Raw genomic sequence first — 26,186 nt, 5'->3', positions numbered from 1 at the left:
GAGGCCAAATGCTTGGTTCCGAACGGGAACACATATCGCATGCGGAACGGTTTTGGAAACTTAAGGAACGTTTCTTTCATATCAGCAAGAAATTATTTTCTAACAACACAAGGTTAAATTACTACACACCTTTATAGTGATAAGAGTTCTGGTAGGGCCATGACTCCATGTTAGAGCTCCTGTGCTAATTAGCTATCTTACGTGCACCTGAACACCTGTGTGTAACAGAAGGCCGACAGAAATGTGTTACTGAAAAATACTGTCAGCTGCAACTGTAATACATCCGGCTAAACAGTGTACAGTAACGGTATATTTAGCTTTTGTGTGTTTATATATATAAAAAAAAGGTGATATGAAAGTAAATGGATACATGTTCCTATAACCGTATTGTAATTGACAATCGATTCACATTTAACGTTAGATGGGAGTATTTGGCTGCCAGAGCCAGTCTAACGTTACCTCTGAAAATCATATAAGGTCCTTGGACCTAAAAATGGGCAATTTGCAGTTACTAAATAAATGAACGACATATACCCACAGATTCCTCATCAGTTTAATTCAACTGTCGTACCCCCATCAAAACGTATAAGCGTGTTCCTAAACAAACACTGTATAGCCTCAAAATGTGGTCTAAACTATACATTTTGTTACCATCGATGGCTAAGAGTATATTATTGGGAAATAGTAGCCCCATGCTAGTGTCGCCACTCGCCATAATCACCGGCACCCTGGTGCACACGAGAGTGCCAGTTGAGCTTTCCTTAAACAACACCGGGCCATCTGAGCTTTCCTTGAACAACACCGGGCCATCTGAGCTTTCCTTAAACAACACCGGGCCATCTGAGCTTTCCTTGAACAACACCGGGCCATCTGAGCTTTCCTTGAACAACACCGGGCCATCTGAGCTTTCCTTGAACAACACCGGGCCATCTGAGCTTTCCTTGAACAACACCGGGCCATCTGAGCTTTCCTTAAACAACACCGGGCCATCTGAGCTTTCCTTAAACAACACTGGGCCATCTGAGCTTATCTTAAATAGCACAGGGCCATCTGAGCTTTCCTTAAATTTCACAGGGCCATCTGAGCTCAAAATGTCAGGAAGGAAGAAAACCCATGCAGGAAACGTTTGGGTGCCGTACACATTCGTCTATCCTTCAGCCGTCTTCAGATGGACAATTAACACTATACTGTGGTGTTTTTTTTGTTGTTTTTTTTACAAGCATTTCACTACACCCGCAATAACATCTGCTAAATATGTGTATGTGACCAATACAATTTCATTGTGTTCGGAGATGGCATCACCAATTTGTAATGTAACACTAGTCCACTAGTCCTTTCATATGATGTAATTGCACACAATACGATTGTTTAAAATTGCATTTTCCTAAAAAAAAGTAGCAGAGAGCAGATTGACTAGTCAACCAGTTAGTTATATTATTGCTAGCTATAACATTAGCTAGCTAACTGGGTTAGCCACCCTTTTGGGGAATTTCAGCTAGTTTATTCATTAGCTAGTTAGCTTGCTACACAAACAAAACGTCCCATTTTTTGGCGCTAGACTCAACATAGGTTAGTTAAAATTTTTAGTTAACTAGTTTATTTGAACAAAAAAACGACTAGTTAACTAACGTGTAAACTAAACATCGTCCAGAACAAGCTAAATACATGGAGCTAGGCTAGTTCGCGTCTTACTTGACAATAAAGAGTTGCTAACCTGGCGGTTAGCTAACTAGTTAGCTAGCATATGCTAACCAACCAAGGTACGCTGCAGTGCTAACTAGTTGCAAGATACCTTAATGTTAAGCATAACAATCACATATGTTGCGAAACCATGACTAGTGTGTTACAAATCCGCTACCAGTACAAACCATCCTGTATTAAAGTGAATTAAATATAAAAGTTAATAATTAACCTGTAATTCGGCGCGTTGCACCTCCCATTGAGCTCTCTCCACCTCGAAACGAGCCCATTCGTGTTGCAGGAAGTGTAGGATCCCCGGGATACTGTACGGAGCCCTCGCCGCCTCCCCTGCATCCCCCTCCGGCAGCAGTACCTTCCCACCGCCCGCTAAAATCGAGTTGTTGTTGTTGAAAAAAACACCGGGCCCTGCCTGTTCGTCCATGGCCAGGGCTCGGTTCAGGTCACGAACGGATATATCTTCTCTTTTTTGTGTCTTTACTCCTTCGTGAAGTCTAGATATTATAGTTTAGCTACGGTAAGTGATGTGAAGAGCAGAAACAGAAAGTACGGGTATATGGACAGACCTCTCTCGCTATTCTGGAGAAACTGGGCGCTCTCTTTCTGACAGCCAGCTGTCACAGACCGACGACAGAGAACATGATCACACCCACACCATGTAAGGACATAGAGGTAGTCCCGGAAAAACCCAGATCAATAATGTCAAATCAAATGTTATTTGTCACATACATATGCTTAGCAGATGTCATTGCAGGTGTAGCGAAATGCTTGTGTTTCTAGTTCCAACAGTGTAGTAATATCTAACAATTCACAACAATACACACAACCTAAAAGTAAAATAATGGAATTAACGAATACATAAATATTAGGATGAGCAATGTCGGAGTGGCATAGACTAAAATACAGTACAATAGATTACAGCATATATATATTTTACCTTGTGTATTACATATGTATTATGTAATACACATTATTAAAGTGGCTAGTGATTTCAAGTCTATGTATATGGGGCAGCAGCCTCTAAGGTGCAGGGTTACGGAAGCCGCCTAGTGATGGCTATTTAACAGCCCGATGGCCTTGAGATAGAAGCTGTTTTTCAGTCTCTCGGTCCCAGCTTTGATGCAGCTGTACTGACCGCGCCTTCTGCATGATAGCCGGGTGGACAGGCCGTGGCTCGGGTGGTTGTAAAAAATATCAAATAAATCTTTCATTTCGAACCTACACAACAGGTTGGGAACAGCATAGGGTCATCCACAGAGCAGCGTCCCTCGCCTGGGAAAGTTTGGATACCGTCTTTAAGGGTACAACCGCCCTGTAGTCGAAGCCTGTCCAGGGAGTTCGATTAGACTGAACCAGCTAATCTGTATTATGGCCCGTCTATGCACCAGGAGAAAACGGTGAGGGAGGAGCAACTTGTTCAAATTGAACATAACCGGGTGGGTTATAATGTCAACAAAAAAAGCCTGATGTATAGTTCAGATACATAAAGAAGGCAAGTAAAAGTATCTGTTTTTATAAAGAGCAAGCCCTTTTGCATGTGGAAACATTGACTCCGAACTCATCCACACGCTTGACGTACATCACTTTTGTTTTCAGCCGTCGGCTCTTGACGGGGCAGATGGCTCACGCCCGGGTTTTTAAAACAAATCAAATCAACGCTATCCCGTTCCCCCAGGGCATTAACCTCCTCATTGATAACCTTTCAAAAACATCTCTTCTCTATCACACATAACTAGTATATGATACACTATTATCAGTAGCCTACATGGCACAGCAATGTAATTGTCATTAATATTAAAATATAATACACAAGGTAATAATCTCAAAGAAGCTTTATTGACATGATACCTTCTCCAATAACTGTAGGCATTGTCCAATAGCTGGGTAAATGGTCACCATAACCTCTCTGGGCCAGGAGCTTTGAGCTCTCATTGTAGTTTGATATCATGCACATGATTCAACTTCTGTGTGCAGTTGTACAAGAAAAAGACATGCTTAACTCAGTAAACACTTGGAGCAAAAACAGAAGTGAAAAAAAAGTGACAAAAAAAAAACCTGTAGGTTTTATTAACTGTGGGTAGTGGTTTGATTTTTAACTGTGGGTCGTAAGTGACTGTGGGTCGTAGGTGACTTTATTAACAGTGGGTCATCAGTGACTTTATTAACTGTGGGTAGTGACTCATGAGTTGATATGCCATGTTAGCATAACATTGTTTTGTTGACATTATTACCCCACTCGTGTTGTTCACAAACTGATTGATTGCTTTTTCAGGTCTTTTTTTTTTTTTATGTATCTTTATATTTACCTTTAAATAATAACCAACTATTTACAGGCAATCAAAACAATTATAAAATCATTACTTCATCTTCCCCATAGATTTTTTTCCTTCAGAAGTCATGAAATCATGCATCCCATGTGCTGTGTTAGCATGGATCACCACACATCAGCTAAGGTTCCTCAGTAGAACTGTCTCTCTCAAACAGGGAATGTTGTGAAGGACAGGCCTGTGAGAGGTCTATTTAATGTGTTGTAAAGGACTGGCCTGTGAGAGGTCTATTTAATGTGTTGTGAAAGACTGGCCTGTGAGAGGTCTATTTAATGTGTTGTAAAGGACTGGCCTGTGAGAGGTCTATTTAATGTGTTGTGAAAGACTGGCCTGTGAGAGGTCTATTTAATACACAGGAACAGCAAGCAAAATACTTTATGAACAACAGATGCCAAACACTTAAATGCATTATTGAAAAGGGTGGCTTGGGTGAAGTTTAAAGCCTCAAGACAAGAACAGCAAAAACAAGCAATTTACTTAAAAGGTAGACTCTTTCTGCAAAGGTTTCCACATGCAACAAACAAATTCCATTAGAAACACGCGCATGATTGAATCCTGTCTTACAGTGGATACAGCCATGTCGATGCATCAGTCTTACCAAATGTAACCAAGACTCACGGAGTACAAGAGTCCGCAAGGAATGATGATGTCAGACCAATAAGGAAGCAAACAAAGAACAAACTATAACTACTCCGTTAAATTCAAAAGAATTTAACGGAGTAGGTCCCTTTACATATTCAATGTAAGAGTCCCAAATGGCACCCTATTCCCTAAATAGTGCACTACTCTGGTCAAAAGGGGAGTGTACTACTCTGGTCAAAGGGAGTGCACTACATAGGGAATAGGATTCCATTTAAGATGTAAAAAATAGATCCAGCTCTAAAATAGTAACAATATATTCAAATGACATCAAAAGCAGTTCTCTCTCTCTCTACAGGGGTTGTGGAAGTGGACATTAAAATACCCTTTAATTATATTATTTACATACTTGTTTCCTGGACTTTATTATTATAATATTTATTTTACCTTTATTTAACTAGGCAAGTCAGTTAAGATAAAAATTCTTATTTTCAATGACGGCCTAGGAACAGTGGGTTAACTGCCTTGTTCAGGGGTAGAACGACAGATTTTGTACCTTGTCAGCTCGGGGATTCGATCCAGCAACCTTTCAGTTACTAGTCCAACGCTCTAACCACTCGGCTACCTGCCTCCCAACGCTCTAACCACTAGGCTACCTGCCTCCCAACGCTCTAACCACTAGGCTACCTGCCTCCCAACGCTCTAACCACTAGGCTATCTGCCAACTTCAAGAAAACTAAGTAGAAAAATCTCATCCACCGAGAACGAAGTTAAATAAAGAACATCTTAGAGACATGAGTGACGTATCAGACGACAACAACGTTACACCAGGATGATAAAGTAGTCTGCATTTCAGGAATATTTAGAAGAAACTAGTTTTGAGTTTGATGGTGGGCGCGGCCTGCACAGTTGGCTGGGCCAATAGGGCTGCTGCTTTAGCTTTGCTGCTCGCCTGATTGGCTCTGACGGCCGACTCAAGGCGGGTCTTGAGCTCAGGTGCGGCTCCAATCACTGTCTTGAAGGCAGCTGGGTAGAGGGGCCCGATCCGCATCAGGTTCTGGAGAGCAAACTCATGTAGGCCCTTGGAGGCAGGAGGAGCAGAGGAGAAGGCCTTGTCATCCAGGAGATAGGAGACCAGGGTGGGGACGAGCAGAGCCAGCAACTGGACCCCTGTTGGAGAGGGAACAGGATGGAGACGTGGAGCGAGAGAAACAGGGAGAGGGAGGGAAACAGGGAGAGAAACAGGGAGGGGGAGGGAAACAGGGAGAGGGAGGGAGGGAGGGAAAGAAACAGGGAGAGGGAGGGAGGGAGGGAAAGAAACAGGGAGAGGGAGAGAGGGAGGGAAAGAAACAGGGAGAGGGAGGGAGGGAGGGAAAGAAACAGGGAGAGGGAGGGAGGGAGGGAAAGAAACAGGGAGAGGGAGGGAGGGAGGGAAAGAAACAGGGAGAGGGAGAGAGGGAGGGGGAGGGAAACAGGGAGAGGGAGGGAAAGAAACAGGGAGAGGGAGGGAGGGAGGGAAAGAAACAGGGAGAGGGAGAGAGGGAGGGAAAGAAACAGGGAGAGGGAGAGAGGGAGGGAAAGAAACAGGGAGAGGGAGGGAGGGAGGGAAACAGGGAGAGGGAGGGAGGGAGGGAAAGAAACAGGGAGAGGGAGGGAGGGAGGGAAAGAAACAGGGAGAGGGAGGGGGAGGGAAAGAAACAGGGAGAGGGAGGGAGGGAGGGAAAGAAACAGGGAGAGGGAGAGAGGGAGGGAAAGAAACAGGGAGAGGGAGGGAGGGAGGGAAAGAAACAGGGAGAGGGAGAGAAAGAAACAGGGAGAGGGAGAGAGGGAGGGAAAGAAACAGGGAGAGGGAGAGAGGGAGGGGGAGGGAAACAGGGAGAGGGAGGGAGGGAGGGAAAGAAACAGGGAGAGGGAGGGAGGGAGGGAAAGAAACAGGGAGAGGGAGAGAGGGAGGGAAAGAAACAGGGAGAGGGAGAGAGGGAGGGAAAGAAACAGGGAGAGGGAGGGAGGGAGGGAAAGAAACAGGGAGAGGGGGGGAGGGAGGGAAAGAAACAGGGAGAGGGAGAGAGGGAGGGAAAGAAACAGGGAGAGGGAGGGAGGGAGGGAAAGAAACAGGGAGAGGGAGGGAGGGAGGGAAACGGAGAGGGAGGGAGGGAGGGAAACGGAGAGGGAGGGAAGGAAACGGAGAGGGAGGGAGGGAGGGAAACGGAGAGGGAGGGAGGAAGGGAAACGGAGAGGGAGGGAGGGAAACGGAGAGGGAGGGAGGGAAACAGGGGGAGGGAGAGATGCAAGAGATAGAGGGAGAGACGGAAGGGAAGAGAAAGGGAGACAAATTGAGGGAGACAAACATTGATGAACTAGATGAACATAGCATCTTGTTAGTTAACATTTGCTCTATGAAAAAAAACTGATCAGTATCTCAGAGCGAGAGGACATAAAATATTGTGATTCATAAAGCTTAGTCTGACCTACAGTATAGAGGAGAATTAACTAATCTGTATTGGAAGCCTTAGTCTAACCTACAGTATAGAGGAGAATTAACTAATCTGTATTGGAAGCCTTAGTCTAACCTACAGTATAGAGGAGAATTAACTAATCCGTATTGGAAGCCTTAGTCTGACTAACGTCAAGACTAACGTTCCCCTCTACTACACACACCGAGTCTAAAACCACAGACCATAAGTCCAGACTAACGTTCCCCTCTACTACACACACCGAGTCTAAAACCACAGACCATAAGTCCAGACTAACGTTCCCCTCTACTACACACACCGAGTCTAAAACCACAGACCATAAGTCCAGACTAACGTTCCCCTCTACTACACACACCGAGTCTAAAACCACAGACCATAAGTCCAGACTAACGTTCCCAGCCCAGATATACAAGGCAACGCATGAAAAGAGGCGTTTAGTTACAGAAAGGCTTTTACAGTCTTTATAGGGAGATGTATACCTCTAACAAGTTATCCAACTCGAATAGGACACTCGAATAGGACACAGACACCAGGAAAACAACTCAATTATGTTCTCACGAGTTTCTCTACTGAACCATAAATATCCTGAAAGTCATATTTTTTTTTTTTACAAACTCTTAGATGTCCCAGCATGATCTTTACTGAGGAATAAAAACAATAGAATCTGGATTCATGCATTTCCAAACAGCTGTCATTGAAAACATGCATGATGCAGAGAAACCTGTGTGACCCTTTGGTGGATATTTTCAGTAGTAAAATACTTAAGGGAGTGTATTAGGAAACAAACTAGATTTGATCAAGAGGCTTGTGCCCCACGATCAGACCATGGTGGTACTGTTCTGTTCCTCTGCCATGCCCACTAGGTTCTCCAGAACCCTGATGCCTTCCTGTATGGCCTGCAGCTCCGTGACTGTTTTAACCCTGTGTGTGCAGCATTTCTACCAACAGTACATACTGTTCTGTTCCTCTGCCATGCCCACTAGGTTCTCCAAAACCCTGATGCCCTCCTGTACGGCCTGCAGCTCCGTGACCGTGCCTGGGCGGCTCCTCTCCACCCCTTTCAGCTTCTCTACCATGAGCGGTGCCAGGGCGTGGATGTAGGGGGTGGATAACGCTCGGCTGGGGTGCTGGAACACGGAGAGGAGGAGTTGGTAACACCGCGCCTGGACCTGAGAGGGAGAAACCGATTACTGACATGCACACATTCAGGGACAAATAGAGACTTGGGGGGGGGTGTATGTGTCTTGGAGCGGGGATGAAGCAAAAAGATAATTCTGTGTCCTTTGACAATAGACATTAAATGGGCCAGGGGTCAGAGGAGTTCAACACTTTAATGAAGCAGTGTGTGTGTGTGTGTGTGTGTGTGTGTCGTACCCAGGGGTCAGAGGAGATGAGTGCGTTCCTATAACGTTCCATACAGCCCTGCTGCAGCACAGTGACTCCTATGACCTCTGAACTGGCAGACAGCAGGAAGAGGGTCATGGCCGTCAGCATACTGACCTCATCCATGTTGGGACGAGACTCATCTGAGGAACACGCGTTGGTATAATAAAGATAGAAGTACACTCATTAAAGGTCAATTCCAACATTATCAGCAGGCCACGGCCTGGACAGCCACCGATACAGCATCCTGACACAATCTACTACAACAGTGTGTATGTTACCCGGTGGAGAATATTCTAGAACAGTGTGTATGTTACCTGGTTGAGAATATTCTAGAACAGAAGCCAGACTACTCCTGATCAGTCCTGTCCACTGAGCGGGAATCTTCTCAGCCCGGCCCAGAGGAGAGGTGATGATGGTCTTTATACCCTGTAGAGCAGCTGAGACAGGCAGGGGTATGGAGTTACCAGGTGCCTTTATAGCTGTTGTGTCTGTGTGTCTGTGTGTGTCTGTGTACCTGAGACTGGCAGGGGTATGGAGTTATCAGGTGTCTTCACAGCCGTCTCCTTCAGGACCCCGGTTATCAGGAAGAGTACAGTTGGGAGGATGGTCATGCTGCCTGACAGACATGAGGAATGACAGAGAGAGAGACTTGTATCCTTCAGTAATGAGGAATGACAGAGAGAGACACTTGTATCCTTCAGTAATGAGGAATGACAGAGAGAGTCACTTGTATCCTTCAGTAACGAGGAATGACAGAGAGAGTCACTTGTATCCTTCAGTAACGAGGAATGACAGAGAGAGAGAGACACTTGTATCCTTCAGTAACGAGGAATGACAGAGAGAGAGAGACACTTGTATCCTTCAGTAACGAGGAATGACAGAGAGAGAGACACTTGTATCCTTCAGTAACGAGGAATGACAGAGAGAGAGACACTTGTATCCTTCAGTAACGAGGAATGACAGAGCGAGAGACACTTGTATCCTTCAGTAACGAGGAATGACAGAGAGAGAGACACTTGTATCCTTCAGTAACGAGGAATGACAGAGAGAGAGACACTTGTATCCTTCAGTAACGAGGAATGACAGAGCGAGAGACACTTGTATCCTTCAGTAACGAGGAATGACAGAGAGAGAGAGCGAGAGACTTGTATCCTTCAGGAATGAGCGAGAGACTTGTATCCTTCAGGAATGAGGGAGAGACTTGTATCCTTCAGGAATGAGGGAGAGACTTGTAGCCTTCAGGAATGAGGGAGAGACTTGTAGCTTTCAGGAATGAGGGAGAGACTTGTAGCCTTCAGGAATGAGGGAGAGACTTGTAGCCTTCAGGAATGAGGGAGAGACTTGTAGCCTTCAGGAATGAGGGAGAGACGTGTAGCCTTCAGGAATGAGGGAGAGACGTGTAGCCTTCAGGAATGAGGGAGAGACGTGTAGCCTTCAGGAATGAGGGAGAGACGTGTAGCCTTCAGGAATGAGGGAGAGACGTGTAGCCTTCAGGAATGAGGGAGAGACGTGTAGCCTTCAGGAATGAGGGAGAGACGTGTAGCCTTCAGGAATGAGGGAGAGACGTGTAGCCTTCAGGAATGAGGGAGAGACGTGTAGCCTTCAGGAATGAGGGAGAGACGTGTAGCCTTCAGGAATGAGGGAGAGACGTGTAGCCTTCAGGAATGAGGGAGAGACGTGTAGCCTTCAGGAATGAGGGAGAGACGTGTAGCCTTCAGGAATGAGGGAGAGACGTGTAGCCTTCAGGAATGAGGGAGAGACGTGTAGCCTTCAGGAATGAGGGAGAGACGTGTAGCCTTCAGGAATGAGGGAGAGACTTGTAGCCTTCAGGAATGAGGGAGAGACTTGTAGCCTTCAGGAATGAGGGAGAGACTTGTAGCCTTCAGGAATGAGGGAGAGACTTGTAGCCTTCAGGAATGAGGGAGAGACTTGTAGCCTTCAGGAATGAGGGAGAGACTTGTAGCCTTCAGGAATGAGGGAGAGACTTGTAGCCTTCAGGAATGAGGGAGAGACTTGTAGCCTTCAGGAATGAGGGAGAGACTTGTAGCCTTCAGGAATGAGGGAGAGACTTGTAGCCTTCAGGAATGAGGGAGAGACTTGTAGCCTTCAGGAATGAGGGAGAGACTTGTAGCCTTCAGGAATGAGGGAGAGACTTGTAGCCTTCAGGAATGAGGGAGAGACTTGTAGCCTTCAGGCATGAGGGAGAGACTTGTAGCCTTCAGGCATGAGGGAGAGACTTGTAGCCTTCAGGCATGAGGGAGAGACTTGTAGCCTTCAGGAATGAGGGAGAGACTTGTAGCCTTCAGGAATGAGGGAGAGACTTGTATCCTTCAGGAATGAGGGAGAGACTTGTATCCTTCAGGAATGAGGGAGAAACTTGTATCCTTCAGGAATGAGGAATGAGAACAAGAGACTTGTATCCTTCAGTAATGAGGAATGAGAGCGAGAGACTTGTATCCTTCAGTAATGAGGAATGAGAGCGAGAGACTTGTATCCTTCAGTAATGAGGAATGAGAGCGAGAGACTTGTATCCTTCAGTAATGAGGAATGAGAGAGAGACTTGTATCCTTCAGTAATGAGGAATGAGAGAGAGACTTGTATCCTTCAGTAATGAGGAATGAGAGAGAGACTTGTATCCTTCAGTAATGAGGAATGAGAGAGAGACTTGTATCCTTCAGGAATGAGGAATGAGAGCACGACTTGTATCCTTCAGGAATGAGGAATGAGAGCACGACTTGTATCCTTCAGGAATGAGGAATGAGAGCACGACTTGTATCCTTCAGGAATGAGGGAGAGACTTGTATCCTTCAGGAATGAGGAAGAGACTTGTATCCTTCAGGAATGAGAGCGAGAGACTTGTATCCTTCAGGAATGAGGAATGAGAGAGAGATACTTGTATCCTTCAGTAATGAGGAATGACAGAGAGAAAGATTTATATCCTTCAGTAATGAGAGAGAGAGACTTGTATCCTTCAGTAATGAGGAATGAGAGAGAGACTTGTATCCTTCAGTAATGAGGAATGAGAGAGCAACTTGTATCCTTCAGTAATGAGGGAGAGACTTGTATCCTTCAGTAATGAGGAATGAGAGAGCAACTTGTATCCTTCAGTAATGAGGGAGAGACTTGTATCCTTCAGTAATGAGGAATGAGAGAGACTTGTATCCTTCACTAAATCCCACACCAATACTCCTTTTAAAACTGCCATATGCAACAGTTCAATCAATGTACTGAAGGATACAAGGATATCAATTGAAATGACGATTGGACAGCAGTAACCATTGCAGAATGCACCTTTTATATGTCAACAAGGCAAACAGACCCTTTCTATAAGCGTCATGTTATCCCTGTCGCTAATCTGTCAGTGGCCCTGAAATCCCTGTCCCTAATCTGTCAGTGGCCCTGAAATCCCTGTCCCTAATCTGTCAGTGGCCCGGAAATCCCTGTCCCTAATCTGTCAGTGGCCCAGAAATCCCTGTCCCTAATCTGTCAGTAGCCCTGAAATCCCTGTCCCTAATCTGTCAGCAGCCCTGAAATCCCAGTGGCCCTGACATGCCTGTCCCTAATCTCTCACTGTCCCTAATCTGTTAATAGCCCTGACATCCTAACTGAATCATCTCTGTTTCTCTATCGTTTCACACCCAGTGTGACTCAGTTGATTTCCAGGATAATCTGACACTCAGAAAGCTTCCGTCTCAGACAGAACAACCACAGACCCAGGGTGAGATGGATCCTACGGGAGACAGGCTATTGAGCCAGACTGAATCTAAGGCATAGCGATGAACACTGGAACTCTGTTATTAGCAGTATAACACACCACAACATGACAAGGCAATGAGTTACAGGAGACATTCTGAGTCTGTGTGGTCAGGTGTGTTTGTCTGTGTGTTACCTGCGGGGGAGCACAGCGACGGCAGTTCAGCCAGTATAGAGACCGTGTGAGCCACCAGCCGGGTGCTCTCCTCAGGCAGACGAGGCTGGGGCCGGAGGGGCAGGTGGCTGGGGGACTCGTTCACCCTGGGAATGAAAATACATGAGTTTGGGGTTTTTCAATGACCCAAAGATGCTGTACAATTAGGGTTGCAAAATTCAGTTAAAAATTCCCAGAAATCCTGGTTGGAGGGAATAAGCAGGAAATCAAGAATCTTCCAAGCAAGATAACCAGGGTATTACAACAGAACGATCCCGATACGTTACAACAGAACGACACATTACAACAGAACGACACTGACAGGTTACAACAGAACGACACTGACAGGTTACAACAGAACGACACATTACAACAGAACGATCCCGATACGTTACAACAGAACGACCCGTTACAACAGAACGACCCGTTACAACAGAACGACCCGTTACAACAGAACGACACAGACACGTTACAACAGAACGACACGTTACAACAGAACGACACAGACCCGTTACAACAGAACGACACGTTACAACAGAACGACACAGACCCGTTACAACAGAACGACACGTTACAACAGAACGACACAGACACGTTACAACAGAACGACACATTACAACAGAACGATCCCGATACGTTACAACAGAACGACCCGTTACAACAGAACGACACAGACCCGTTACAACAGAACGACACAGACCCGTTACAACAGAACGACACGTTACAACAGAACGGCACGTTACAACAGAACGACACGTTACAACAGAACGACACAGACCCGTTACAACAGAACGACACAGACACGTTACAACAGAACGACACGTTACAACAGAACGACCCGTTACAACAGAACGACCCGTTACAACAGAACGACACAGACCCGTTACAACAGAACGACACAGACCCGTTACAACAGAACGACACGTTACAACAGAACGGCACGTTACAACAGAACGACACGTTACAACAGAACGACCCGTTACAACAGAACGACACAGACCCGTTACAACAGAACGACACGTTACAACAGAACGACACGTTACAACAGAACGACACGTTACAACAGAACGACAGGTTACAACAGAACGACAGGTTACAACAGAACGACAGGTTACAACAGAACGACAGGTTACAATAGGTTACAACAGAACGACACTGACAGGTTACAACAGAACAAAGAAGCAAAATAATTGAATTAAAATAATACATTCATATATTACCTTGTGTTGAGTTGGGGCAAGTGACGAACCAGGATGAACACCAGAAGCTCCATGGCAGCGAAGACTAGGGACTTCCCCGGGAGCAGCTCCCCAGTCTCACCTCCCTCTCCCTGGAGAGACAGACCATCTTTCTCCCCTCCATCCTCCTTACCTGGAGGGAGATAAGTAGAGGAGATCAACACGGGGTGAGAACGTTCTGAGCCTGTACATGACTTTACAAAATCAGTAGTAAATGAGCCCATTTAGGTTGCAGGTAAAAATGGATTTTAAATTAATGTACATTTCAGTGGTATATCCTAACGATAGACTGATATGCTGGTCTCAGATCTGCTTGTCTATATCAGCATATGGGTAATGATGACCACAGGACGTGGAAAGACAGCACAAAGGTATCAGGGACTAGCCTACCCAACAAGGTAACATAGTGAACCGTGTCAGGACTAACCCTGCGTGTCCCTCTGCTCTGTCAGGTGGTCCTGAGCAGCCCGGATAGTCTCCTGCACCACAGCTGTGACCTGGAGCTGGACACCTGGAGGATCTCTGGTCAGGAGTAGTCTGTGGAGAACGTTGAGCAGCTCTACACCCAGCAACTACGACATGAAGAGAAACCTGGTCAGATACCCAGCCTGTCAGCTCGACACCCAGCCTGTCAGCTCTACACCCAGCAACTACGACATGAAGAGAAACCTGGTTAGATACCCAGCCTGTCAGCTCTACACCCAGTCTGTCAGCTCTACACCCAGTCTGTCAGCTCTACACCCAGCCTGTCAGCTCTACACCCAGCAACTACGACATGAAGAGAAACCTGGTTAGATACCCAGCCTGTCAGCTCTACACCCAGTCTGTCAGCTCTACACCCAGCCTGTCAGCTCTACACCCAGCCTGTCAGCTCTACACCCAGCCTGTCAGCTCGACACCCAGCCTGTCAGCTCGACACCCAGCCTGTCAGCTCTACACCCAGCAACTACGACATGAAGAGAAACCTGGTTAGATACCCAGCCTGTCAGCTCTACACCCAGTCTGTCAGCTCTACACCCAGCCTGTCAGCTCTACACCCAGCCTGTCAGCTCTACACCCAGCCTGTCAGCTCTACACCCAGCAACTACGACATGAAGAGAAACCTGGTTAGATACCCAGTCTGTCAGCTCTACACCCAGCCTGTCAGCTCTACACCCAGCCTGTCAGCTCTACACCCAGCCTGTCAGCTCTACACCCAGCAACTACGACATGAAGAGAAACCTGGTTAGATACCCAGCCTGTCAGCTCTACACCCAGCAACTACGACATGAAGAGAAACCTGGTTAGATACCCAGTCTGTCAGCTCTACACCCAGTCTGTCAGCTCTACACCCAGCCTGTCAGCTCTACACCCAGCCTGTCAGCTCTACACCCAGCCTGTCAGCTCTACACCCAGCCTGTCAGCTCTACACCCAGCCTGTCAGCTCTACACCCAGCCTGTCAGCTCTACACCCAGCCTGTCTGCTATCCTACAGCCCAGTGATGTCACTCCCTCCTCAGCCCTGTGTAAGAGACACACAGAACAATCTGGAATATTTCTGTCTCTGCCCGTATAGACCTCTGCCCGTATAGACCTCTGCCCGTATAGACCTGTGAATCTACCCTTTATCCTGCAGTAGGTCTAGTCTAATCCTCTCCTCACTGTAATGCTCATGGCTTATTATGGACGAAGAGAGACGGACAGGCAGTGGGCTGTGTCTGAGGCTCTGAGAGGTGAAGAGAGGAGTGGTGGACAGATACAGAGGACAGGCAGTGGGCTGTGTCTGAGGCTCTGAGAGGTGGACAGATACAGAGGACAGGCTGTGGGCTGTGTCTGAGGCTCAGAGGTGGACAGATACAGAGGACAGGCTGTGGGCTGTGTCTGAGGCTCTGAGAGGTGGACAGATACAGAGGACAGGCAGTGGGCTGTGTCTGAGGCTCTGAGAGGTGGACAGATACAGAGGACAGGCAGTGGGCTGTGTGAGGCTCTGAGAGGTGGACAGATACAGAGGACAGGCTGTGGGCTGTGTCTGAGGCTCTGAGAGGTGGACAGATACAGAGGACAGGCAGTGGGCTGCGTCTGAGGCTCTGAGAGGTGATGACAGGAGAGGTGAACAGATACAGAGATGGTGTGTGTGTGGAAAGGGAAACGTATAGAGACAGAGAACATCAACTCTGAAACATGATATACATTAGTCATTCTACTGTATCCTCCCCCATCCATAGCTGCTCCTTCTCACCCTCTCTCCTGTTAACTCCACATCACAGACTATGATACTAGAACCTTCTCAAACTTCTCTCTAACAGTATGTTCTCCATCTCTTTCCCCTCTTCTTCCTTAACTCTCTCTCTCTCCCTCTCTACATTCTCCCTCTCTCTCCACATTCTCCCTCCCTCTCCACATCCTCCCTCCCTCTCCACATCCTCCCTCTCTCTCTACACATTCTCCCCCCCTCTCTCTACACATTCTCCCCCTCTCTCTCTCTCTCTACACATTCTCCCCCTCTCTCTCTCTCTCTCTACACATTCTCCCTCTCTCTCTCTCTACACATTCTCCCTCCCTCCCTACACATTCTCCCTCCCTCCCTCTCTACACATTCTCCCTCCCTCTCTCTCTACACATTCTCCCTCCCTCTCTCTCTACACATTCTCCCTCCCTCTCTCTCTACACATTCTCCCTCCCTCTCTCTCTACACATTCTCCCTCCCTCTCTCTCTACACATTCTCCCTCCCTCTCTCTCTACACATTCTCCCTCCCTCTCTCTCTACACATTCTCCCTCCCTCTCTCTCTACACATTCTCCCTCCCTCTCTCTCTACACATTCTCCCTCCCTCTCTCTCTACACATTCTCCCTCCCCCTCTCTCTACATTCTCCCTTCCTCTCTCTACATTCTCCCTCCCTCTCTACATTCTCCCTCCTCTCTCTACATTCTCCCTCCCTCTCTCTACATTCTCCCTCCCTCTCTCTACATTCTCCCTCCCTCTCTCTACATTCTCCCTCTCTCTCTCTACATTCTCCCCCTCTCTCTCTACATTCTCCCCCTCTCTCTCTACATTCTCTCTCCCTCTCTCTCTACATTCTCTCTCCCTCTCTCTCTACATTCTCTCTCTACATTCTCTCTCCCTCTCTCTCTACATTCTCTCTCCCTCTCTCTCTACATTCTCTCTCCCTCTCTCTCTACATTCTCTCTCCCTCTCTACATTCTCCCTCCCTCTCTCTCTACATTCTCCCTCTCTACATTCTCCCTCCCTCTCTCTCTACATTCTCTCTACATTCTCCCTCTCTACATTCTCCCTCCCTCTCTCTCTACATTCTCCCTCCCTCTCTCTCTCTCTACATTCTCCCTCTCTCCCTCTACATTCTCCCTCTCTCCCTCTCCATTCTCCCTCTCTCCCTCTCCATTCTCCCTCTCTCCCTCTACATTCTCCCTCTCTCTCTACATTCTCCCTCTCCCTCTCTCTCTACATTCTCCCTCTCCCTCTCTCTCTACATTCTCCCTCTCCCTCTCTCTCTACATTCTCCCTCTCCCTCTCTCTACATTCTCCCTCTCCCTCTCTCTACATTCTCCCTCTCTCTCTCTCTCTACATTCTCCCTCTCTCTCTCTCTCTACATTCTCCCTCTCTCTCTCTCTCTCTCTACATTCTCCCTCTCTCTCTCTCTCTCTACATTCTCCCTCTCTCTCTCTCCCTCTACATTCTCCCTCTCTCTCTCTCCCTCTACATTCTCCCTCTCTACATTCTCCCTCTCTACATTCTCCCTCTCTACATTCTCCCTCTCTACATTCTCCCTCTCTACATTCTCCCTCTCTACATTCTCCCTCTCTACATTCTCCCTCTCTACATTCTCCCTCTCTCTCTCTCTACATTCTCCCTCTCTCTCTACATTCTCCCTCTCTCTCTACATTCTCCCCCTCTCTCTACATTCTCCCTCTCTCTCTCTACATTCTCCCTCTCTCTCTCTACATTCTCCCTCTCTCTCTCTACATTCTCCCTCTCTCTCTCTACATTCTCCCTCTCTCTCTACATTCTCCCTCTCTAAATTCTCTCTCTCTCTCTCTCTCTCTCTCTCTCTCTACATTCTCCCTCTCTCTCTCTCTCTACATTCTCCCTCTCTCTACATTCTCCCTCTCTCTACATTCTACCTCTCTCTACATTCTCCCTCTCTCTACATTCTCCCTCTCCCTCTCTCTCTACATTCTCCCTCTCCCTCTCTCTCTACATTCTCCCTCTCCCTCTCTCTCTACATTCTCCCTCTCTCTCTCTCTCTCTCTACATTCTCCCTCTCTCTCTCTCTACATTCTCCCTCTCTCTCTCTCTCTCTACATTCTCCCTCTCTCCCTCTACATTCTCCCTCTCTACATTCTCCCTCTCTACATTCTCCCTCTCTCTACATTCTCCCTCTCTCTCTACATTCTCCCTCTCTCTCTACATTCTCCCTCTCTCTCTCTCTACATTCTCCCTCTCTCTCTCTCTACATTCTCCCTCTCTCTCTCTCTACATTCTCCCTCTCTCTCTCTACATTCTCCCTCTCCCTCTCTCTACATTCTCCCTCTCTCTCTCTCTACATTCTCCCTCTCTCTCTCTACATTCTCCCTCTCTCTCTCTCTACATTCTCCCTCTCTAAATTCTCTCTCTCTCTCTCTCCCTCTCTACATTCTCCCTCTCTACATTCTCCCTCTCTACATTCTCCCTCTCTACATTCTCCCTCTCTACATTCTCCCTCTCGCTCTCTCTACATTCTCCCTCTCTCTCTACATTCTCCATCTCTCTACATTCTCCCTCTCTCTCTCTCTCTACATTCTCCCTCTCTCTCTCTCTCTACATTCTCCCTCTCTCTCTCTCTCTACATTCTCCCTCTCTCTCTCTCTCTACATTCTCTCAATCTCTCTACATTCTCCCTCTCTCTCTACATTCTCCCTCTCTCTCTCTACATTCTCTCTCTCTCTACATTCTCTCTCTCTACATTCTCTCTCTCTACATTCTCCCTCTCTCTACATTCTCCCTCTCTCTACATTCTCCCTCTCTCTACATTCTCCCTCACTCTACATTCTCCCTCACTCTACATTCTCCCTCACTCTACATTCTCCCTCACTCTACATTCTCCCTCTCTCTACATTCTCCCTCTCTCTACATTCTCCCTCTCTCTACATTCTCTCTCTCTCTCTACATTCTCTCTCTCTCTACATTCTCCCTCTCTCTCTCTCTCTACATTCTCCCTCTCTCTCTCTCTACATTCTCCCTCTCTCTCTCTCTACACATTCTCCCTCTCTCTCTCTCCCTCTCTCTCTACATTCTCCCTCTCTCTCTACATTCTCCCCCTCTCTCTACATTCTCTCTCTCTACATTCTCCCTCTCTACATTCTCCCTCTCTCTACATTCTCCCTCTCTCTATATTCTCCCTTTCTCTACATTCTCCCTCTCTCTCTCTCTACATTCTCCCTCTCTCTCTCTACATTCTCCCTCTCTCTCTCTACATTCTCCTCTCTCTCTACATTCTCCCTCTCTCTCTCTACATTCTCCCTCTCTCTTACATTCTCCCTCTCTCTCTCCATTCTCCCTCTCTCTCTCCATTCTCCCTCTCTCTCTACATTCTCCCTCTCTCTCTACATTCTCCCTCTCTCTCTCTACAATCTCCCTCTCTCTCTACATTCTCCCTCTCTCTCTACATTCTCCCTCTCTCTCTACATTCTCCCTCTCTCTACATTCTCCCTCTCTCTATATTCTCCCTCTCTCTATATTCTCCCTTTCTCTACATTCTCCCTCTCTCTCTCTCTACATTCTCCCTCTCTCTCTCTACATTCTCCCTCTCTCTCTCTCTACATTCTCCCTCTCTCTCTCTACATTCTCCCTCTCTCTCTCTACATTCTCCCTCTCTCTCTCTCCATTCTCCCTCTCTCTCTACATTCTCCCTCTCTCTCTACATTCTCCCTCTCTCTCTACATTCTCCCTCTCTCTCTCTACATTCTCCCTCTCTCTCTACATTCTCCCTCTCTCTCTACATTCTCCCTCTCCCTCTCCATTCTCCCTCTCTCCCTCTCCATTCTCCCTCTCTCCCTCTCCATTCTCCCTCTCCATTCTCCCTCTCTCCCTCTACATTCTCCCTCTCTCCCTCTACATTCTCCCTCTCTCTCTACATTCTCCCTCTCCCTCTCTCTCTACATTCTCCCTCTCCCTCTCTCTCTACATTCTCCCTCTCTCTCTCTCTCTACATTCTCCCTCTCTCTCTCTCTCTCTCTCTCTACATTCTCCCTCTCTCTCTCTCCCTCTACATTCTCCCTCTCTACATTCTCCCTCTCTACATTCTCCCTCTCTACATTCTCCCTCTCTCTCTCTCTACATTCTCCCTCTCTCTCTACATTCTCCCCCTCTCTCTACATTTCTCCCCCTCTCTCTACATTCTCCCCCTCTCTCTACATTCTCCCTCTCTCTCTCTACATTCTCCCTCTCTCTCTCTCTACATTCTCCCTCTCTCTCTCTACATTCTCCCTCTCTCTCTACATTCTCCCTCTCTCTCTAAATTCTCTCTCTCTAAATTCTCTCTCTCTCTCTCTACATTCTCCCTCTCTCTCTCTCTCTACATTCTCCCTCTCTCTACATTCTCCCTCTCTCTACATTCTACCTCTCTCTACATTCTCCCCTCTCTCTACATTCTCCCTCTCCCTCTCTCTCTACATTCTCCCTCTCCCTCTCTCTCTACATTCTCCCTCTCCCTCCCTCTCTCACATTCTCCCTCTCCTCTCTCTCTACATTCTCCCTCTCTCTCTCTCTCTCTACATTCTCCCTCTCTCTCTCTCTCTCTCTACATTCTCCCCTTCTCTCTCTCTCTCTACATTCTCCCTCTCTCTCTCTCTCTACATTCTCCCTCTCTCCTCTCCTCTACATTCTCCCTCTCTACATTCTCCCTCTCTCACATTCTCCCCTCTCTCTACATTCTCCCTCTCTCTCTTACATTCTCCCTCTCTCTCTACATTCTCCCTCTCTCTCTACATTCTCCCTCTCTCTCTCTCTACATTCTCCCTCTCTCTCTCTCTACATTCTCCCTCTCTCTCTCTACATTCTCCCTCTCTCTCTCTCTACATTCTCCCTCTCTCTCTACATTCTCCCTCTCTCTCTCTACATTCTCCCTCTCTCTCTCTCTACATTCTCCCTCTCTAAATTCTCTCTCTCTCTCCCTCTCTACATTCTCCCTCTCTACATTCTCCCTCTCTACATTCTCCCTCTCTACATTCTCCCTCTCGCTCTCTCTACATTCTCCCTCTCTCTCTACATTCTCCATCTCTCTACATTCTCCCTCTCTCTCTCTCTCTACATTCTCCCTCTCTCTCTCTCTACATTCTCCCTCTCTCTCTCTCTCTCTACATTCTCTCTCTCTCTCTCTCTCTACATTCTCTCTCTCTCTCTCTCTCTACATTCTCTCAATCTCTCTACATTCTCTCTCTCTCTCTACATTCTCCCTCTCTCTCTACATTCTCCCTCTCTCTCTCTACATTCTCTCTCTCTACATTCTCTCTCTCTACATTCTCCCTCTCTCTACATTCTCCCTCACTCTACATTCTCCCTCACTCTACATTCTCCCTCACTCTACATTCTCCCTCTCTCTACATTCTCCCTCTCTCTACAACCTCCCTCTCTCTACATTCTCCCTCTCTCTACATTCTCTCTCTCTCTCTACATTCTCTCTCTCTCTCTACATTCTCCCTCTCTCTCTCTCTCTACATTCTCCCTCTCTCTCTCTCTACATTCTCCCTCTCTCTCTCTCTCTCTCTACACATTCTCCCTCTCTCTCTCCCTCTCTCTCTACATTCTCCCTCTCTCTCTACATTCTCCCCCTCTCTCTACATTCTCTCTCTCTACATTCTCCCTCTCTCTACATTCTCCCTCTCTCTATATTCTCCCTTTCTCTACATTCTCCCTCTCTCTCTCTCTACATTCTCCCTCTCTCTCTCTACATTCTCCCTCTCTCTCTCTACATTCTCCCTCTCTCTCTCTACATTCTCCCTCTCTCTCTCTACATTCTCCCTCTCTCTCTCTACATTCTCCCTCTCTCTCTACATTCTCCCTCTCTCTCTACATTCTCCCTCTCTCTCTCTACATTCTCCCTCTCTCTCTACATTCTCCCTCTCTCTCTACATTCTCCCTCTCTCTCTACATTCTCCCTCTCTCTCTACATTCTCCCTCTCTCTCTACATTCTCCCTCTCTCTCTACATTCTCCCTCTCTCTCTACATTCTCAAACTCTCTCTCTACATTCTCCCTCTCTCTCTCTACATTCTCCCTCCCTCTCTACATTCTCCCTCTCTCTCTACATTCTCCCTCTCTCTCTACATTCTCCCTCTCTCTCTACATTCTCAAACTCTCTCTCTACATTCTCCCTCTCTCTCTACATTCTCCCTCTCTCTCTACATTCTCAAACTCTCTCTCTACATTCTCCCTCTCTCTCTACATTCTCTCTCTCTACATTCTCCCTCTCTCTCTCTACATTCTCCCTCTCTCTCTACATTCTCCCTCTCTCTCTACATTCTCCCTCTCTCTCTACATTCTCCCTCTCTCTCTCTACATTCTCCCTCTCTCTCTCTATATTCTCCCTCTCTCTACATTCTCTCTCTCTCCCTCTCTACATTCTCCCTCTCTCTCTCTCTCTACATTCTCCCTCTCTCTCTCTCTACATTCTCCCTCTCTCTCTCTACATTCTCCCTCTCTCTCTCTCTCTACATTCTCCCTCTCTCTCTCTCTCTCCATTCTCCCTCTCTCTCTCTCTCCATTCTCCCTCTCTCTCCATTCTCCCTCTCTCTCCATTCTCCCTCTCTCTCCATTCTCCCTCTCTCTCCATTCTCCCTCTCTCTCCATTCTACCTCTCTCCCTCTACATTCTACCTCTCTCCCTCTACATTCTACCTCTCTCCCTCTACATTCTACCTCTCTCCCTCTACATTCTACCTCTCTCCCTCTACATTCTACCTCTCTCCCTCTACATTCTACCTCTCTCCCTCTACATTCTCCCTCTCTCCCTCTACATTCTCCCTCTCTCCCTCTACATTCTCCCTCTCTCCCTCTACATTCTCCCTCTCTCCCTCTACATTCTCATTCTCTTCCTCTACATTCTCCCTCTACATTCTCCCTCTCTACATCTCTTCCCTCTCCCTCTCTACATTCTCCCTCTCTACATTCTCCCTCTCTACATTCTCCCTCTCTACATTCTCTCTCTCTACATTCTCCCTCTCTCTCTCTACATTCTCACTCTCTCTCTACATTCTCCCTCTCTCTCTACATTCTCCCTCTCTCTCTACATTCTCCCTCTCTCTACATTCTCCCTCTCTCTCTACATTCTCCCTCTCTCTCTCTCTACATTCTCCCTCTCTCTCTCTCTACATTCTCCCTCTCTCTCTCTCTACATTCTCCCTCTCTCTCTCTCTCTACATTCTCCCTCTCTCTGTCTCTACATTCTCCCTCTCTAAATTCTCTCTCTCTCTACATTCTCCCTCTCTCTCTCTACATTCTCCCTCTCTCTCTCTCTCTACATTCTCCCTCTCTCTCTCTACATTTCTCCCTCTCTCTCTACATTTCTCCCTCTCTCTCTCTACATTCTCCCTCTCTCTCTCTACATTCTCCCTCTCTCTACATTCTCCCTCTCTCTCTCTCTCTCTCTCTACATTCTCCCTCTCTCTCTCTCTCTCTCTCTCACACATTCTCCCTCTCTCTCTCCCTCTCCACATTCTCCCTCTCTCTCTACATTCTCCCTCTCTCTCTACATTCTCCCTCTCTCTACATTCTCCCTCTCTCTCTCTACATTCTCCCTCTCTCTCTCTCTCTCTCTCTCTCTCTCTCTACATTCTCCCTCTCTCTCTACATTCTCCCTCTCTCTCTACATTCTCCCTCTCTCTCTACATTCTCCCTCTCTCTACATTCTCCCTCTCTCTCTACATTCTCCCTCTCTCTCTCTCTACATTCTCCCTCTCTCTCTCTACATTCTCCCTCTCTCTCTCTACATTCTCCCTCTCTCTCTCTCTACATTCTCCCTCTCTCTACATTCTCTCTCTCTCTACATTCTCTCTCTCTCTACATTCTCCCTCTCTCTCTCTCTACATTCTCCCTCTCTCTCTCTCTACATTCTCCCTCTCTCTCTCTCTACATTCTCCCTCTCTCTCTCTCTACATTCTCCCTCTCTCTCTCTACATTCTCCCTCTCTCTCTCTACATTTCTCCCCTCTCTCTCTCTCTACATTCTCCCTCTCTCTCTCTACATTCTCCTCTCTCTCCTCTCTCTCCCTCTCTCTCCATTCTCCCTCTCTCTACATTCTCCCTCTCTCTACATTCTCTCTCTCTCTACATTCTCCTCTCTCTCTCTACTTCTCCCTCTCTCTCTCTACATTCTCCCTCTCTCTCTCTACATTCTCCCTCTCTCTCTCTACATTCTCCCTCTCTCTCTCTACATTCTCCCCTCTCTCTCTACATTCTCCCTCTCTCTCTCTACATTCTCCCTCTCTCTCTCTCTACATTCTCCCTCTCTCTCTCTCACATTCTCCCTCTCTCTACATTCTCTCTCTCTCTACATTCTCCCTCTCTCTCTCTCTACATTCTCCCTCTCTCTCTCTCTACATTTCTCCCTCTCTCTCTCTCTCTACATTCTCCCTCTCTCTCTCTCTACATTCTCCCTCTCTCTCTCTCTACATTCTCCCTCTCTCTCTCTCACATTCTCCCTCTCTCTCTCTACATTCTCCCTCTCTCTCTCTACATTCTCCCTCTCTCTCTCTACATTCTCCCTCTCTCTCTCTCTACATTCTCCCTCTCTCTCTCTCTACATTCTCCCTCTCTCTCTCTACATTCTCCCTCTCTCTCTCTCTACATTCTCCCTCTCTCTCTCTCTCCATTCTCCCTCTCTCTCCATTCTCCCTCTCTCTCCATTCTACCTCGCTCTCCATTCTCCCTCTCTCTACATTCTCCCTCTCTCTACATTCTCTCTCTCTCTACATTCTCCCTCTCTCTCTCTCTACATTCTCCCTCTCTCTACATTCTCCCTCTCTCTACATTCTCCCTCTCTCTACATTCTCCCTCTCTCTACATTCTCCCTCTCTCTACATTCTCCCTCTCTCTCCATTCTCCCTCTCTCTCCATTCTCCCTCTCTCTCCATTCTCCCTCTCTCTCCATTCTACCTCTCTCTCCATTCTCCCTCTCTCTCCATTCTCCCGCTCTCTCTCCATTCTCCCTCTCTCTCTCCATTCTCTCTCTCCATTCTCCCCCTCCATTCTCCCTCTCTCTCTCTCTACATTCTCCCTCTCTCTCTCTACATTCTCCCTCTCTCTCTCCATTCTCCCTCTCTCTCTCCACATTCTCCCTCTCTCTCTCCACATTCTCCCTCTCTCTCTACATTCTCCCTCTCTCTCTACATTCTCCCTCTCTCTCTCTACATTCTCCCTCTCTCTCTACATTCTCCCTCTCTCTCTACATTCTCCCTCTCTCTCTACATTCTCAAACTCTCTCTCTACATTCTCAAACTCTCTCTCTACATTCTCCCTCTCTCTCTCTACATTCTCCCTCTCTCTCTCTACATTCTCCCTCTCTCTCTCTACATTCTCCCTCTCTCTCTCTACATTCTCCCTCTCTCTCTCTACATTCTCCCTCTCTCTCCATTCTCCCTCTCTCTCTACATTCTCCCTCTCTCTCTCTACATTCTCCCTCTCTCTCTCTACATTCTCCCTCTCTCTCTCTACATTCTCCCTCTCTCTCTCTACATTCTCCCTCTCTCTCTCTACATTCTCCCTCTCTCTCTCTACATTCTCCCTCTCTCTCTCTACATTCTCCCTCTCTCTCTCTACATTCTCCCTCTCTCTCTACATTCTCCCTCTCTCTCTACATTCTCCCTCTCTCTCTACATTCTCAAACTCTCTCTCTACATTCTCCCTCTCTCTCTACATTCTCAAACTCTCTCTCTACATTCTCCCTCTCTCTCTACATTCTCAAACTCTCTCTCTACATTCTCCCTCTCTCTCTACATTCTCTCTCTCTACATTCTCCCTCTCTACATTCTCCCTCTCTCTCTCTACATTCTCCCTCTCTCTCTCTACATTCTCCCTCTCTCTCTACATTCTCCCTCTCTCTCTTTATATTCTCCCTCTCTCTACATTCTCTCTCTCTCCCTCTCTACATTCTCCCTCTCTCTCTCTCTCTACATTCTCCCTCTCTCTCTCTCTACATTCTCCCTCTCTCTCTCTCTCTACATTCTCCCTCTCTCTCTACATTCTCCCTCTCTCTCTCTACATTCTCCCTCTCTCTCTCTCTCCATTCTCCCTCTCTCTCCATTCTCCCTCTCTCTCCATTCTCCCTCTCTCTCCATTCTCCCTCTCTCTCCATTCTCCCTCTCTCTCCATTCTCCCTCTCTCCCTCTACATTCTACCTCTCTCCCTCTACATTCTACCTCTCTCCCTCTACATTCTACCTCTCTCCCTCTACATTCTACCTCTCTCCCTCTACATTCTACTTCTCTCCCTCTACATTCTCCCTCTCTCCCTCTACATTCTCCCTCTCTCCCTCTACATTCTCCCTCTCTCCCTCTACATTCTCCCTCTCTCCCTCTACATTCTCCCTCTCTCCCTCTACATTCT

The 26,186-nt window shown here is 47.2% G+C and overlaps 2 protein-coding genes across 10 annotated transcripts in view; both read right to left on the bottom strand.

Moving 5' to 3' along the window:
• The window catches only part of LOC106593463 (striatin), a 98,362-nt gene extending 96,062 nt beyond the window's left edge, over positions 1 to 2,300 (bottom strand). The window contains exon 1 of the mRNA XM_045702265.1: positions 1,913 to 2,300. Within this exon, the coding sequence (XP_045558221.1) occupies positions 1,913 to 2,122 (210 nt within the window). The 5' untranslated portion in view covers positions 2,123 to 2,300. The remainder of the gene's footprint in view (positions 1 to 1,912) is intronic.
• Positions 2,301 to 3,515: 1,215 nt separating this feature from the next.
• Positions 3,516 to 26,186, bottom strand: part of heatr5b (HEAT repeat containing 5B) — a 150,050-nt gene continuing 127,379 nt past the window's right edge. For 8 of the 9 annotated variants that reach the window (XM_045702256.1, XM_045702258.1, XM_045702259.1 and 5 more), the window contains 8 exons: positions 14,037 to 14,181; positions 13,592 to 13,742; positions 12,354 to 12,478; positions 8,979 to 9,080; positions 8,779 to 8,901; positions 8,453 to 8,604; positions 8,034 to 8,247; positions 3,516 to 5,774 (listed from right to left, as the gene is read on the bottom strand). In XM_045702256.1, the coding sequence (XP_045558212.1) occupies positions 5,467 to 5,774; positions 8,034 to 8,247; positions 8,453 to 8,604; positions 8,779 to 8,901; positions 8,979 to 9,080; positions 12,354 to 12,478; positions 13,592 to 13,742; positions 14,037 to 14,181 (1,320 nt within the window). In that variant the 3' untranslated portion in view covers positions 3,516 to 5,466. Of the gene's footprint in view, positions 5,775 to 8,033; positions 8,248 to 8,452; positions 8,605 to 8,778; positions 8,902 to 8,978; positions 9,081 to 12,353; positions 12,479 to 13,591; positions 13,743 to 14,036; positions 14,182 to 14,743; positions 14,870 to 26,186 lie in introns of those variants that run through there. The other variant, XM_045702264.1, reaches the window with a different exon arrangement.

The sequence above is a fragment of the Salmo salar genome, chromosome ssa19 (assembly GCF_905237065.1).
Source record: "Salmo salar chromosome ssa19, Ssal_v3.1, whole genome shotgun sequence".
NCBI classification, from domain to species: Eukaryota; Metazoa; Chordata; class Actinopteri; order Salmoniformes; family Salmonidae; genus Salmo; species Salmo salar.
Note: the sequence above shows the minus strand (reverse complement) of the source record. Positions and strands in the feature narration are given on the sequence as shown.